Source organism: Xylocopa sonorina, chromosome 4, assembly GCF_050948175.1.
Source record: "Xylocopa sonorina isolate GNS202 chromosome 4, iyXylSono1_principal, whole genome shotgun sequence".
Classification (NCBI taxonomy): Eukaryota; Metazoa; Arthropoda; class Insecta; order Hymenoptera; family Apidae; genus Xylocopa; species Xylocopa sonorina.
The window spans coordinates 11,869,601-11,886,205 of record NC_135196.1 but is presented as its reverse complement, the minus strand read 5'-3'; the positions used below and the strand labels follow the sequence as shown (position 1 = coordinate 11,886,205).

Below are 16,605 nucleotides of genomic sequence, written 5' to 3'. Positions count from 1 at the left end.
ACGACGGCGAGATGGCGAGGAGGGTAGGGGTAGGTAGGTTTATCGGGGGGTGCGAGGTGTCACGCCGGAACGAGCGTGGCCCAATCTGCGCGATCTTTCTCGTTCACCCCTCGCGGACACCACTCCACCCCGCGACACAGGATTCACCTATGGCGTGTGCGGTGTCTATGGGCTTGGTTCTGCGAATCGAGGGACACCCTGAACGCGGCAGTGGCGGAAGGGAGACGAGAGAGAAAGAGAGAAGGAGAGAGAGAGAGAGAGAATAGGGAAAAAAGCCGTGGAACAGGGGCGGAAAAGGCAACGGGGATAATAAAAAAGGCGGCAACAGGAGGGACCGTGGTCGGCATTACGCGTTATTAGCCGACCCTTAATGCCGCGGGCGTTTTGCACGAATTCTCGGGGCCCGATGACTTCCTCCACGCTCCGGCGAGCACCGTTTAAAGTAATCCTGCTAACATCTGTATCATCGGCGACTGTTCCGCCATTCGACGCGCAGGGAGCGGTGCATCTGCTCTCTGGGACGGGCCAACCCTCTTGCGTGAACGCGGACAACGTCCCTGGTTCCCGTGCACGGTGATTTTTCCAACCAAAAGCGAGAATTTTTACGGAGATGTCTCTCGATCGATGCTTCGCGAACGATATGGAACACAAAATCGATACTGTCCATCGAATACGAGCCCTTTCCGTAACCGAATCACTTCCCACGAGGAAATAGGGAAAAAATTAACGAGCACGTTAATACGGTTACTCTAATAGCCTACCAAGAAGATAATACCATCGTCGTACGCTAATACAAAAGTATCGGAAAACGATCCCACGTGCCGCATATAATACACCCCCTCTGGCGTTTGAAAATTCTCCAAGACCGCTTTTAATATTTTTCCGTGGCCGTGTACGTCGCGCGAAAGTGATTACGAGGGTAACCAGGGGTCCCGGATATCGAGTGGCTTGTAACGACTGATACAAGTTGAGAAGGATCAGCCTTCCTGGCTGCGATGTGTTGTAGCTAGCCAAGAGAGAGGGTGAGACAGAGAGAGAGACAGAGAGAGAGAGAGGTGTACGAGGGAGGTTTCGATCGCTATCGTCCCACGGGCGCCGGATAGGAATTCAGCGTATAATCCGCTTCGGTCTAATGCCTAATCCCACGGACAAATTTATTGGATTCTCGGTCCTTAATGCCGAATATGCGCGCGTGGAGAAGTTTCGAATCGGGAACACTCGCGGTGAAAATGTACCCCTGGATTAGGGGGTGGGATTCGTTCGAACGATTACCATGGATAATATATCGGTGTCTTAAACGTTGAGGATCGTTTACTGATGATCTTGGTTCCGTTTTCAAGCTTCTTTCGCGGGTTTCTCGCGTCTCAACGCGGGCGTCCGCGCGTAGCAGTTCGTACTACTTGGAGTTTCGTCGTGTGTCGCATCGATATATACCACTCGACGAATATCGAAGATCGTCTTTTCTGAAGAACCAGTCTTCAAAGTCGATCTCCGTCTTACTTTGTCGCACGGAATCGTTTGTCGTTCATCGTGCAATTAAAACGAGCCGAAATTCAGCGATAACTTTGATAATTACCCGACGTTTATTAATTACCAGAAGCTGCTAAGAAACTTCGCACTTTTAGGATTAATGAATCTTCCTCTAATCGCTGAGTCGTTAATTGAATTTTTTTAGCCTCTGATATTATGATACGTTCGTATATTCTGCGCGTTCAATGAAAAGGTCGATCGAAAAGTCGAATTATTAATACGAACGTCCTAAAAATTAAAGAAACGCGAACATTTACGTAACATGGTCGTTCGTTAACGTTTCCAGAGCGACGGTTACATTTTCGTCGCGATGTTTCCACGGCGAAGAAGCGTTCACGGACCGTGAACGAGCGACGGCTGATGTTAAATGGTCGGAAAGAAACCGTGGTGCCGTCCATCCCACCCGGTGCGCGTTCAATGAGCACGTTAACAGTGTCTATGGCGGCCTCGCATGAATAGAAACAGACGATACTTCGCTTACACCTCCGACACGGTCACCTACGCGTGACCAAATAATTACGAAACGATTAACCAAACGTAACGCGCCGATTTCTCGTATTATTTCCATATCGAGGATACGGACGAACATCACGGTCGAGCAGCGATTGAACGAGCCGACGCAGAGGGTCGACCAGGCGGAGGAACGTAGCTAGTGAAGGGGCGATTACAAGGGCGGAAGTGTCGCGACGAAATCTAACGAGTTAGCGACAATTAGCGACACCGCGTTCCCGGACGAAAAGCGGGTGGAGTTCGGGAACGTGGCACACGTTTAAGCGGAACGAGTTTGGCAATCGATCAACGAGACGGTAGGAGACGAGGGGGTGTGGGTGTACGCGCGCAAGGGAAACGAGGAACAGAGGCGAGTCGACGGAAAGGAAAATATTGGAAACTCCATTAGGAGTGGTGCAACCAGCCGTGCACCGGAATACATAAGCGGCTCTTCCATAGGGAGCGAACCAAGGGGAGAGAATCAACGGGATAGGAGGAGGGAAAAGAAACCAACAGGCTACAGAGGTTATTACGCGATTCATTTGAAACCTTTCATTTTTCGTTGCTCTCGTTGGAGATCTTCTCTGCTGCTGCTGCTGCTGCTGCCTTCTTTCGCCTCTGTCCTCGCTTCTTTCCCGAGTAAATCGCGTTTCTACTTTCCTTTTTCTTCGTTTTTTCGTTTCATCTTCTCTTTATTCGATTTACCATCGAACGGCTGTGTACACAGCCTCGGAGGGTGGTTCGCGGTTCGATTTTATTCTCGTGCGAGGTTCGCGTCACGAATAGGGCTCGTCTGATTCGCGTTGCGAGACGGTTAAGCGGGACCACGAACGCTTCTGCTCTCGTTGTCATAAGCTCGTAATCCGGCCGCGATATAATTAGAGAGCAACGATCTCGTATCTTCGCCGGAGGTCGCGGCAGGCAAAATCTTCGGCAGCCACTAAACGCCGTGAAATCAGCCGACGATAACGCGGATCCACGCCGCGCGGAACCGCCGCGATTACTTCCGGCCTCTTGAGTCCCGATGTACTTTTCCAAGTTTCGCCTTGAGACTCCCGAACCACCGGAGAAGAGCCGCGCACTCCTGCAACCCCTTCGCGCCGTCCTCTTCGAACCAGGACCCATCTCTCCTTCCTCTTTGTCCCACCGCCCCATTCGATATTAACTCCCTCTCCTTGTCCCATCGCTGCGCATTCACTTATTACAATGCTTCAACTTCTGTACACGAGACCAACCATTTAACGCGATATTTCCGTTTCGAACATTTTCAAGAAATGTTCTTACTATTGTAAAGGTGAAACGAGAGAAAAGAGTAAGCGGAACGGGTAAGGTTCTCGACTGCTCGACTACCTCTGACAATTATTCCGTGCTCTCGCTCCTCCCATTATTTCTATCTCCGTTCCCTCAGCCAAGCCCTCCTTTCCGCCCACCCGGTCGGCTCGCCATGATCCTCATCATCCTGTTCCACGGGTCTCGTTCCACAACTTAAGCCACGTCGAGGTGCGGTTAAGCTCCGTTTACGCAGCCAGGAGTTTCTCCCCGACTTCTCCTCGGGGGCTTTTGTCGCAATCTCGGCAACCCCGCGCCGCTGGTTTTCGCTAGTTCGCAGACTGGTACGGTTATAGTTCGCGCGGCGAGCCGGGACAATCGCTGGTTAAAGAGAAATTAACTCCCGGAATCGTTCGCCGGGAAATACGACGCCGCGGTTAAGAATCGGCCGCTCCGGTTCTACTAACGCTCTCGAACCGGATCGCGTTCCTCCCTTCGCGAGCAGGATCGTCCATCTCGTTTAGTTCTTCCTCTCTTTTTTCTCCAACAAACGAGCTTGCCATCGACGTTGAAACCATCTCGCACGAGAACCTCGGTTATTTAACGTAAATTATTAACAGCTGTTTGGGACGCTTTTTCTCATCGCGATATTGGTCATTCGATCGCAGTTGATCGTGTTTTTTTGAAAAGAAACGTGAAAGGCAACGAGAGGGAAGGGAAAAATCGGAGTGCACCCCTTTCGGTCGTATCCGAATTGGAACAAATCGTAACCGGCGGTTACAACCTAATTAGCGCGTGAAAATCACCGGGCACGGCGATTGAACGGATCAAAGCTTAAAATCAATCGGGCAGGGCAGCGTGGAATCGCTCACGGGCCAATTTGCGTCGCGGTGATCCCGTTAACCGCGATGTAAATCAGTGACCAAGGGTGATCTCTTCCCTGGCCGGGTTGAACGGCCGCGTTGAAAGGCCCTAATTCGTTTACGACTTGCAAAACGAGCCTCTCGGGAGCGCGCAACTGGTAGCCAAACAATTTCTCTGTCGTTATACACCCCCGTGGCTCCCCATAGGCCAAATAAAATCGGCTATCGACCGGTTTTCGCCTCCGGTTCACCGGCTACTGAACGAGGGAGCCACCGCGTCCGTTCGTACCGCCACGGCGTGCGCGTTCGTCGAATCGATAATTACGTCGAATTAAGCCATCCTCATCGACTACGTCGCTCGTTGCGAAACTCGTGGACCTTTCTCGCGAATTTCATCTGCACGTTCGAGGCGAGAGGTATAGACAGTGGCTCGTTCAACTTGACCGACTGGCGCGCGTCTTCTCTTCGATCAGAACGCGGACACGGTGATCGGAAGTCGCGTCAGGTGCGTCGGTTGAACAGCTAACGACGCGTTTCATCATCGAGCCTCGTTTTGACGGACGCGTTAACACGTATAATCGTACGCTTCGTAGCTAATTCTATGCCACAGCACTAGATGTACAGACTCGATCCATTCTCAGGATACTTTGGTTCGATTTGAAGAAATTTAGGAAAGGATGAAGACTCGTTGCGTACGTTGAGCCTCGTAATCGAGACCAGGATGTAGCCTCTATGATCGATGGTAACGGTAACAAACGAAAACAAGGCTCGTAACGCAACGTGGACGCGTTGTTTCGAGTTCCCCATGGGGATCTGATTGCAAACGAATGCGGCGGGGGTTGCACTCTCCCTTCATAGACGATTAATCCAGTTTACTCGCAGACGTTGCCTCGGTATGGGGTTCCTGTAAGCCGAGAATCCGCACAAACGTCCCTCCCGCGCTTAAATATATTCAATTACGTGGCTCGGCCCTGGGTGGACTCTCTTCTCTCGGCTTTCCTTATTCCCCCTATCGCTCTTCTTGTACCCGCCTCTCTTTCTCCACCGCGTTCCATCGCGGCCTCTGTTTTCTCCCTGCTCCTCCGTTTCAACCCCTTTCGCTGGCCAGGGGACGACTGCAGGATTTACAGTGTCAGAATTTTATAGACGTGACCGCTGTACTCGCGAGTATCCTTTAAAAGGATAACGTCGACCCTATCCAACTGAGAATTCGATAAATCGACCGTGCGTTGTCTCGATTCGTGTCAGGACTCGAAGAACAAGAGTCACAGCTTGTCTCGAACACACAGAGGTCTCGAATCGGCTTGTATCGAAACTCAGAAACGATGTATTACATCAGAGCTGAATTTTCCTGGTAAACTCAACGCGTTTCCATCGTTTACGCGAACACGCGCGTACGTACGTCCGGAAACGCGTGGACACGGGGGAACATCAGCGGGAATAACGTGGAAAAGTGAGCGCGAAGAAGAGGCCAGGAGACCGGGAGAGGCGGAAAAAGAGAAAGAGAGGAAGATGGCTGGGGGAGGGGGTGAAAAAAAGTAGAGTTAAGCCTGCAGGCTGCAGGCAAAGGTATCAGGCTCGCTGGCAAAGCGAGAGCAGAAGGGAGACAGGCATCTCGCCCTTCTTTTGTCCCTGGGCCTCGGTCCGATATTGAAATGGAGTCGTTTGAGTGTGAATAATTTGCTTTAGCCAGGCCACCCCTTCGCCCTTCCCGGCTATCCTCCCCTTCTCTTCTACGCGGCTCTCTCTCTGTCTCTCTCCTTTCACTGCCCGTCTATTCGTCTCTTTCCTCTCTTACGAGAGATCGCTGTTCGACATCGCCGCATTCCGCGAGTCACGGCTACCGATTCGAACTTTCCGCTGATTTTACGTTCAATCTTCGACAGTGGCCCAAGGGGGTCGTCGAAGGGGGTTGCTGGACGCGCGTCTCCACGTCGATACAATTCGTTACGCGTCTCGAACGAACCCACTCGATCGAATCGATCGTAGGAGACTCTCGATCGCGATATTTTCAAATTTCATTTCGATTCGTTACGTAACGGTTTCGCTTTTAAAAAGGTGCGATTAGGAGTCCGGTCGTGTACGAAATTTGCGCGGCGAATAGCGAGATTCTTTCGCGAGCGGCCGCGTGAATCACTCGTAGGACGGAATAGTATCTGGCATTATAAATTCCGTTTGATGATCGCACGCTCGACCCTGATACCGGCGTGCACGTCTCCTCCATCCTTTCCTCCGATGCTGCTCCGCTCGAGTCCGCCGTTGAATTTATTAGCGCGAAAATCATAGTCACGCGGCACGCGTGAGCTGAATCGATTAGAATAGCGGGGATGGCCGTCACCGTTTCCCGCCGATTCGTTCTCGAATTCTTGAATTAAAAATCGACGCGATCACCCCAGAAATCGATGCAGATCTGTGGCGTGAAACATCTGATCCGTCGACCAGCGGCGATCGGCCATGGACGACGGCCTGACCATTATTCTTCGGTGATTCAAACGGTGATACGCGGCATGATAATGCGCGAGGCTTAGACTTTCGTCGCGACCAGGCGATTAGCATACCGTTGAAATCCTCGCTCTGAATGAAAATCGTTGCGACAAACTATTTACGAAATGTTATCATCCGAAACTGTTCCAAGGTAGTCTCGCACGAACGAACGAGTCGCGAGAAGAGAGCGGTGTAATCCCGAATCGGTGGTTCTCGCGTCGAATTAGCGAGACAACGAGAGAACGGAGGAAGAGGAGGCTCGAGTCTAGGCGAAGTGTTCCCCAATGAGTACGTGTCCCGATGAGCCGAAAAAAAAGCGAAGGTAAAACGCGACCGGACGATGAGCCAACAATGATCGAGGATTCATCAATGTTTTAGGAGGTCAATGTCACCGGACGGCATGGGTCTTGTTAAACATGCAGACCGCATACGAGACTCGGTGTATATAATCCAGCCTGTGGACTTTGAAAATCAGTCAACTCGACAGTTCAAACCGAGTAACTTGCTAGTACCACAATGAAGGTAGTTATGTTCCTACGGCATCTTGAAAACGATCATTCGCATCATCGTATCAGTATAATCGTCTCTAGAGCGATCGAACGTCCTATTGTCCGACATATCTGACAAGCAAAGTGTTATTAACAAGCAATGATTTAGTGTCTGACAGTAATTAGTGTACAAAGAGATTCAACTCGTAGCATTTGACTTATTATTGACTGGACGCGAACGTTCTACACGCGATTGATTTGGTTCTAATGTAAAATTCTTAACACAGGTATTCATCGCTCTCGTCGCTTTGGTCGCCGCGGTCGCCGCGGAGCCACCAAGGTACCAACCGCAGCAAAGACAATTCTACTTCGCTAGACAACAAGAGGAAACGACCACGCTCGCCAATGCACCTTATCAGCCATCCAATTGGAGACCAGCTGGACCAGCCTTCAATCTTCCTCAAAGAGCTCCTCAGCAGCAATACGGAGCACCCAGCGCACCTCAGCAGCAATACGGAGCACCCAGCGCTCCTCAGCAGCAATACGGAGCACCAAGCGCACCTCAACAGAAATATGGCGCACCTGCTGCACCTCAACAGCAATACGGAGCACCAAGCGCGCCTCAACAGCAATATGGTGCACCTTCTGCACCTCAACAGCAATACGGAGCACCAAGCGCGCCTCAACAGCAATACGGAACACCAGCGACTCCTCAACAACAGTATGGACCACCACAGGAAGCCACCACGACCGAAATACCCAACACCACGGAATCAGATGAAGCCAGTACCGTCGCCAGCGTTACCGAGTCCGAGGTAAGTGGTTATCGTGATCCAAGTGTCATCGTTTCGAGAAAAAAGAAATATCTAAAAACTTGCTAGGAACGCAGACATTTCGATCGTTCGCGTCGAAGGGAGATCTCCTCCAAAGAGGATTCGCCTCGAAATTACGTATTATCGTGGTCGTTGCCGTGTTTATTTGCAACAACGACGGCGAACAAAGGAGCGGCGGAGCTTAGTCCCCGTTTGGCACGGTAGCAGACCGCGAGGTTTCCACGGAATTTTAAATCGCGCCGGGGGACCGCTCGCTTAGCCCGCTCTCCTTTTTCGAGCGTCTTTTTTAAACGACATTAGTATTCGCGTCGTCGTTCACTTTCGATCGCCGCGGCAGGCACGCGCGCGCCCCTACCCAAATTCAAAGACACGGTGACGCAACCCGCGATGCAGTCACCCGTGATTTCAATCCTCCGGGTGCTCGTCCCCGTTACCTCCTTTCCGATCGCGTTCGCGATCTACCGCGCTGTTAAAACAAGACAAAAATCGGATACTCTCCGCCTTCCAGTCCGAGCCCGTCAACTCTGTCAACGAGCTCGAGGACGAGGACCTCGACGAGCAGCAACCCCAACAATCAGGCGAGTACTACGTGGCGCTGCCCGACGGCCGTCTCCAACGCATCCGTTACGTGAGCCGACAGAACATCGAGGCGATGAAGTACTTCGCCAAGATCCGCGCGGAGAACGTGGAGCCGCTTCGCGGGCCGATCTACGCGTACGCACCCCTGCAGAAGTTGCAGGTGTTGCCAGCTGGTCTGCAAGTGTCCGTCGCTGCGCCGATCGCAGCCACCCCGGCTGAGTCGAAACCGCAAAAGCTCGAGATCAAACCCGTCGCCACCCAAGTGCAATACCAGTACGACAATCCGGCCGGTGTACTTCCGTTGTACCAAGTTCCCGCCAGCGAGTCTAGATACCTGCTGACCTTGCAGTAGACGCGAACCTCTGCGAAGTCTGACGCGTTACTCGACTCGAGGACTCTGGCGAACGTGGATTCTAGCTTAGGTCCGACGAAGGGGACTGTAAATGTTGTGTAGATAGGCGAGGATATATTCTATAGTAGGCTAAGGTACAAGTAACAATAAAGATGACGTTAACGAGCAATCGAGGGTTCCTTCTTTTTTTTATGGGTTTTTTTTTCAAGGATCGCGAGATTGTTTTGATGATTATCAATTTTGTAGGAGAAACGAGGAGCGTGTATTTTTCGAGGGTCTTGAAAATGATTTGAGAGCATTCGTAATCCACGCGGAGGAATGGCGAACGTGCGGCGATTGTTCGTCGAACAACGGAGGGCCGACTACGGCCTCCGGTTTTTCCCCAATTTTATCGCGAGCAGGAAGCGTGCGAGGAAGAAAACTGGCCGCGGTTACGGGACACGATGAAAAGCGCGGGACCAGAGGCGAAAGGGAAGAGCCGTTTCGGTGGGTAGGAACGTGGCTGTAGAATTTCAGGAGGATCCCCCCGACGAGGGATTGGCTGCGTCGGAGTGAACTTATGAAACGGCCAACCCCGGTAGAGTCGAGCGAGATATTAAATTTCTGGAATTTTGCGGTTAGGCACGTTTGCGTGCCGACGGGTCTGCCACAAGCACACACCCTTCTGGTTCCTCTGTGCCCTCGCGTCCACGTGTCGCCGCTAAGAAAATTCTTTCGCGGGATCTCTCCCGTTACCATCTCCCCGATACCTCCTCTGCCTCGCGAGCGTTATCTCGCTACGCCTCTCAGTGTCTGCACGCGTATCAGACAACTTTTACGATCGCGCAACACAGTACGAAGGTATGCGGTTAGTAGCTGCATAGTTAACCGATTCCACTCGAATTCCTCTGGAGATTTTTCGGAACAGCCTCGCGTGATTTATCAGAGATTAGTTTCAGAGAACGTGGCGCACCCCTACGATATCTTCGAGCGGCTTGTCTTCGACGATCCAGCCGAAGGCAAACTTTTTTGGAGCAACCAACTACGAGGGAACAAAGTGATCTCGAGCGCGCCAAGTGGCCTCAAGATTCCAGCCGGCGGCGGCTGTGCAGTGCGGAAACCGAATTTCAGATCGGCCAATTACTCCGGTCAAGCGGTCAAGACCAATTAAACCGTGATCCCGATCTTAAGACCGAGCCAGTCGATAAGAGGAGCCGCGGTCGTTTGAAAGCAACGCGAATTCCAGCCAGGAGAGTTTCTTTGAATGCCCTCGCGGTCCCGAACTCCTCCGTCGAGGATGTCTCTATCCTACGGGTTATCCGCGGTAACAAAAGGGGGGGTGGTTGGAACGGTTCGAGCGGAAGCGAAAGAGAGACGGCGCTGCGGAAAACAAAGTTTCCCGGTCCCCGGTCCCACTGGTTCACTCTCTCTCTACTCTCTCGCGACAGTGATGTCTGCGCTCGAGCCAACAGCCGGCGCGCCTCTCCTCTGCCGTCCTCCCCGGGAGATATTAATTTTTCCGGAAGTAACCTCCGCGCCGGTTTCCTCTGCCCCGCTCCAGGGGATGCATCCGCGTCGCTGCTGCAGTCTCCGCTCCCTCTTTCTCCGTCGCTCTGTCTGTCTCTCTGACTCGGAGACGGGCTCTTCTCGTTTCCATTCTTGTTGTTTTTTTTCTTGTTTTTTTATAAAAATGGAGGAGGAAGAGGGGAGAAGTGCAGAGCGAGAAGGTAACTGTCGCGCGTTTCGGGGGTGTCTATCGCGGGGAGGATAACCGCGGCGGCGGTGGTTTTAAATTTAAATAGCCAGGCGGTCTCCTCTGCGTCAGATTGCTTCCGCCGTCTAAATTTAATTTCAGATTAGTACTCCCCCGAGTGTGTGATTGAATTAGCTGCCTCTTTGCGACTCGTCACTGGGACGGTTTTGGTAGTCGCAACGAACCGAGAGACACCGTCACCGCCCCCCTCCTTCGTTCTAACGAGCAGACGCGAATCGCGCAAAATTGTAATATTATACTATCCGAGGCAGATCGATCAGCCGCGAAACAAAAAGAGTTGAGGACGACGTCGCAGCTGTATCGGCTGGATTCCCGCGTTCGATCAGATAAATCTACCCTCGCGCCAGGGAAATTCAACACGCGGACGTCCGGTGCGTACAGATGACTATCGGAACAGAAAATGCGGCTACCGTCGCAGTTTCCCTCGTATTTAAATAAGAGAACCTTGTACACTTGCCACGGTGCTCGTTCCGTTCGCGTTTTAAACACGATCGACGCGACGCTGTCGAGCGGATCCGCGCGAAATCTCGCCTACCCTCGAACAAAGCGGTTCGCCAGGTTCCAGACACGGATCGTGAGACTACGAGGTGCCTACGAGGTGCACGAGAATCCTGAGAACCGGATCGTCGCGACCACCCGCAAACACGGAAAACACTTTGAAAAAAATAGAGAGAGAAAAAAGCAGGAGAAAAGAAACGGAGCGTGAGGACGGATGGCGGAAGGGGTTGAGAAAAGACGTTCGAGGTCAGGAGCGACGTATGGACGTCGGGCTCATCCACGGGGGTTACTCGTTCCTCGTCTGGGTATTCTATAGGGCCACGAAAGGGGGTAGATCGCGTCCCTCGCGGGCACCCTGGGTTCTCTCTGTGTTCTCGGTCGTTTGTCTCGCTGTCTGAGATTAAGAAAATAGCGGGAGGCCCCCGCGGTGCCTGTGGGAACCTGGCCAAACCGATGCCCTCCTATCCCAGTGAGAACCGGCAGAAATTATTGGAGTTCTCGGGGAGAGGGTTCGCTCGGAACGACGCGCAGTTCCGAGTAGCCTACGACCGCGGCACGATTTATCTGGTTTCCGTCGTTTTTATTAGATTCAATCTCTGCTAGTTGCTGGTCGCGCGTTAAACGCCATCGTCCCATCCACGTCCATCGAGCAACCTATATCCGCCTGGCTGTGTTACGCGCCGCAACACGCGCCATAGAAAAAAGTCGTCCGCGTGGCTGGCGACCGAGGCCAGGAACAATGGACGGAAGGAAAGAGAAGGTGGGACAGGGGATAAAAGTCAGCGGTAGCTCCCACGTCTGTGCGTAAAGCAGACGCTGCCCTGGCTGCGGAGGAAGGAACGGCACGGTGATTGGAGATCCCCCGTCGACAGCCACGTCGAACTCTTTTCGACTCTTTCGAGACTCGGCACCTGCTTATACTTGCCTGGCTGGATGCTCGCTACGAGGAACCCTTTGTGATCCTTCCGTTTCCACGGCTGTGTGTACGTGTACATTTTTCAGGACTCTCGGTGTGTACGCGCATACGTGCACCGGCGTCAGAGAGGGCACGTCGATATTGAACTGCGGAGGGTACCGAAAACAATAAGGTGCCTACTGCGCTTATATCGGTGCGCCTTTGTGCGCGAGAACTCGCTGCTTGATTAATATCCCCGAATTAATATGGATGCGGAAAGGGCGAGAGAGGGTGGGCGAAGGCGGTGGCAGGATGGTGGCAGACAGAGGAGCGGCGATCCTCCGGCTACCAACGGTGCCACGAATTTTCGGATCTTTCTCGGCGACGAGGACACAGCGGTGACGCCAGAGGAGAGCCAGACGAGGAGCAGACGGTTAATTGGAATCGATTCTTAGAGATCGAAATGCTGTAGAAACGCTCGCGCTCGCGAAAGAGGATATTAGGTTGGCGGTCGAGTAGAATCATATGGAATTCCGCGCGCATGGAGGTCATAATTCAATCCTCGCTCTGGCACGATGAACACGCCCGTCCGTTTGTGGGACATTAGGTAACCGCGTCGGTGATTGATTCGTATGCTAACGACGCGACGACTTATGTAATTGATAACATGTCACGTGTTAGTTTGCTGGGTGCTACGTTGCCTCTTGCTCGCATTTTTTTATTTAGTTGCGATCGAAAATATCGTCTTGGAAAGCGTGACGACGAGCGAGAGAGAGAGAGAGAGGCGAGAGGAGAAGGGAGACGAGGGAACCAAACGGAAAGGGAAACGAGAAACCGGAAGAAGAAGAAAAGAGAGAGAAAAATTCCAAGGGGTTGTTGACGACTCCCTTTAAACCGCGCCTCCTCCCAACGTCTCCGCCCGCGGCTCGAAACACGGAAGTCGCAGACGGAGTGCCTTTTACAGAGCGGATCCCCGTACGACGCCGCTCTTTATACACACGTAACACGTACCCGGCATTATTCATACGCGAGTCACGTTACATTCATCCCCCGCGCGAACGCGCACGGGGTTTCTCGGCTACGCTCCACGTACCAGCCGTGTGAACGTTGCCTAAAAGACCGTCTGAGAAAGAGAGAGAGAGAGAGAGTAGATCGCGCGTGTGTGTATCGATTGGCATTACGAGGCAGATCAGTCAACCCTAGTCCCATACACCCTTCACCTCCGCAAACGGTGGCTAAGGAACGGAGCCTCACCTCCGCAAACGGCTCTCCCCCCATCGCTCCTCTTCTTCTTATCCCGTCCGCGGCTGAGACACTTTGTCACCCTCTCGCGCGATTCCCTCGATCGAGCATAGCACGCTCGACGAGCTGCCTCCGCGTCAAAAAGAGTTACGTACCACCGGAGACCCGGATGAAGACGGATAGATCTTCATTGTTGCGACTTTGCTACGGGGAAAGAGTTAGGTAAAGCGGAAGATTGATCGTCGTGGCCAGCGAGATATTGTTTTTCGGCTTGAAAACCGACGAGTGGACGAGATTATCGCTTTGCCAGGGAACAATTTGACGCACGCGTTAAATAGCGTCTAGTCTTTCTCGAAATTTGTGCAGAGTTTCGAGTGTCTCAGATATCCGCGAGTTGTGCCATAAAATAGGAGAGTCTTAAGCCTGTCGTTGCTCGATCGAAGTCACGTCGCCGTAACGCGCGAGTTCGGGCATAAAATTGAGTCTTGCCAGGGTCTCCGCCCTGGGAGGAACGCTCGAGGCACGTTCGAAAACAGCCGATACACAGGCACATCGAAACCGCCCAGTCCAGCCCCGTGGTCAGCGGGAACATCGGTGTATCCGATCACGTATTTGTAGCGACCGCGCGCGGAATTTCATCTGCGAATTCCGGCCTGTATTTTCCAGCCGGCACGAAACGAAAGGATTTTTCCTCGACCAACGATTTCTAGATGCGGTCGGGAATTCGTAATAGCGCAGACCGCGGCTGGAACGATTCTCGCGTTCGCAAAACCGCGTGCGCGCGCCCTCGCGTGTACCGTACACGCGAGTGGACGAATCGCGAGCGAGAGAGCGAGAGGAGAACTCGTCGTTATTTCTCTCGACTGGTACCGTTTACACGCGTACGCGTACGCAGGCAGAACGGAGATAGCCACGGGATACGGGCCAACTTTTCTCTCTGCGGGAAACCGCAGAGCTTCCACGCGCACGGTTCACCGCAAAAGCTCGACGATGCGTTTTGCTCGAACCGTCCGCCCTGCGAGTCGATCGACTTTCGCCGCGGAGTATATAAATGGTACCTTTCATTTAATCGCCAAGGATTTCGACGAAACCCCGTTAACAAGTTAACGCGTCGCGTTTATTACATTCTAGATCTCTCAGGTGATAGATCGTGGGCGTGGAAGAATGTCGAGGAGAAATTTCGCAGGATTTAACCGAAAGGAACGACATTCGGTACGCGTAATGGCAACGGGCGCGCCTTGGCGAACGGTCGTGTGTACACGCGTACGAGATCGTTGCGGTGCACAGGACCCGCGATCACGGAATGGCCAGGGTTTTTATCGTCCGCTCGACGGCGTAGATATTCATCGACGTCCCTCGTCCATCGCCGCGGAGCGGAATAAAACGGGAGACAAAGGAGCGTGCTCGGCAGGATAACGCGCCGCGGCTGGCCGAAGGGTTGTGCGGTGTACGTCATCGTGGAACGGTAACCGGAGCCGCGACGGGAGGTCAGTCTTCCAAGATTGACGAACACGATAAATCGAGCGCTGGTGACACCGGTCTGAATGACTCGACGCGACAACCCACTGACCTGCGAATCCAATGCATAGAGTTTCTCCGGCGACGCTGCCGCGAGGCTCTCCCGGCTCGATCGACAGGGATCGCTGGTGGAAACCTTGCGAGTACGCGTCTGTTTCGCGCGACGAGGCTCTCTGGCGTCGTGGAACGTGTTTTTCCCAGTGGAATGTCTTTAAGATTGAGAGACAGACGAGTTCGTGTTTGGGGGTTGAAACGAGTAGCCAATGTCGGGGATGGTAATGGTAAACTGTTTTGAGTCGTTCGTTCGGATTCGCGCGTCGAACTTTTACGAAGAATCGAATGTTTTAGCTCGTAGAAACGCGACAACCCCTACTGGAAACTCCCTACTCGCTGTTGCTTCGAATAATGATCCAGCGAGCGACGTTTCGAGTGGATCGCCGAGTGGGCACTGCCGAGTGGTCCTCGAGCGATGTTCATCGGTCCTCGAGGATGCGGAGGAAATTAGAAATTGGACGGAACATTAACGTATCCGTGTTACGTACTTGGAGTCAGACCTTGGGCGATTTTATTGGACGACGTTCGAAGATTCATCGGGGCTGGAGTTAATTGGTCGTTCCGGTTTTCTGAAGTCTCGAGCACCGTGAACGATTCAACCAGCGATCGACCGCGACACCATCGTTCTGCCCGCCGTTGTTTCCCATTCGAACTCGTTCGTTTTCAAGCGAGACAATGAAAGTTAGAAACAAAACGAGAAAAAGACGGCGGCCACGAGAACAGAAAAGGAAGAAAGGAGAGGTAAAAAAAAAAGAAGAGAAATAAATAAAAAGGGGAAAAAAAAGGAAGTCTCCGAATTTCACTCTGGAAAAACTTCTCCTTTTCTCCGTGGCCCATGCAAAGGATCCACCATTCTAGAACGAGAAACAGAGAGGAAGGGAGAGAAAGAGAGAGAGAGAGAGAGAGTTAGAGAGGTCGTTCGCACAAAAGCTATCGGGGAACCATTAATACGCGGATCGCGCGTTTCCACGAGGATCCACGTCGTCGGTGACGCCAGGCAAGAACAACCGGGACAACGAGGACGATGCCGGGCGTAGTCGTCGACGACAACGGGGCACAGCCACAGAGAGAGAGAGAGAGAGAGAGAGAGAGAGAAAGAGAGAGAGAGAGAGAGAGAGGTCTCCACTATTGTCCTGCTCGACGATAAAGGGTTTTGCATCGTTGCAACGTGCCTACCTACTGGGACACGGAGGGCTCCAGAAGACGACGTTCAACCAGCGCCGACGGGAACGAGAGCATGCGAGGAGAAAAAATGACGAGGAAAGAGGAAAAAGGGTGAGACGGAGCTGGAGGATGTGGATATTGAAAGGAAGAAAGAAAGAAAGAGGTGAAGAGAGATCGGGCGCAGCAGATACAGAGAGGTCGACGATAATGTTCTCAGTACGCTGTGGGTCTCCTGGCGGAGGGTGCACCGCGTGGCCATTATATTGTTTTATCTCTCTACCTCGAGAAGAGATCAACCAACGCACCGCGGAGGTTTCTGTTCCGAGAGTTGTTCGGATGGAACTGTACCGGAAGAACGAAATCACTTGGGACCAGAGGGCGGAATGAACGTCACCCGCGAAACGAAGCGACCAGTTTCTTTTCCTTTTTCCGTTTTTCTCCTTTTCCTTCATACACGTTCTATGAACGAAGAGACGTTGCTGGGTTACGAGGCGAAAGATGTGGGCTCACTTTGAAGAACCGTTTTGCTGCCGTTCTAACTGAGACGCCGAGGTTTGCTTCACTTTGGGTAATTAATTTCTTGGCGTTTGCCTC

At 52.6% G+C, this 16,605-nt stretch overlaps 2 protein-coding genes and 1 long non-coding RNA gene across 6 annotated transcripts in view; 2 read left to right on the top strand and 1 right to left on the bottom strand.

Moving 5' to 3' along the window:
• Positions 1–16,605, top strand: part of LOC143423012 (uncharacterized) — a 76,620-nt gene that overhangs the window by 23,953 nt on the left and 36,062 nt on the right. The window lies entirely within an intron of this gene.
• LOC143422984 (paired box protein Pax-6) overlaps positions 1–16,605 on the bottom strand; it is a 58,320-nt gene that overhangs the window by 6,204 nt on the left and 35,511 nt on the right. The window lies entirely within an intron of this gene.
• On the top strand, positions 7,028–8,887 carry LOC143422999 (uncharacterized). Its single transcript, XM_076894030.1, has 3 exons — positions 7,028–7,157; positions 7,411–7,938; positions 8,465–8,887. Exons 1-3 carry the CDS (start codon positions 7,152–7,154, stop codon positions 8,885–8,887), a joined length of 957 nt encoding a protein of 318 aa, XP_076750145.1. The 5' UTR covers positions 7,028–7,151.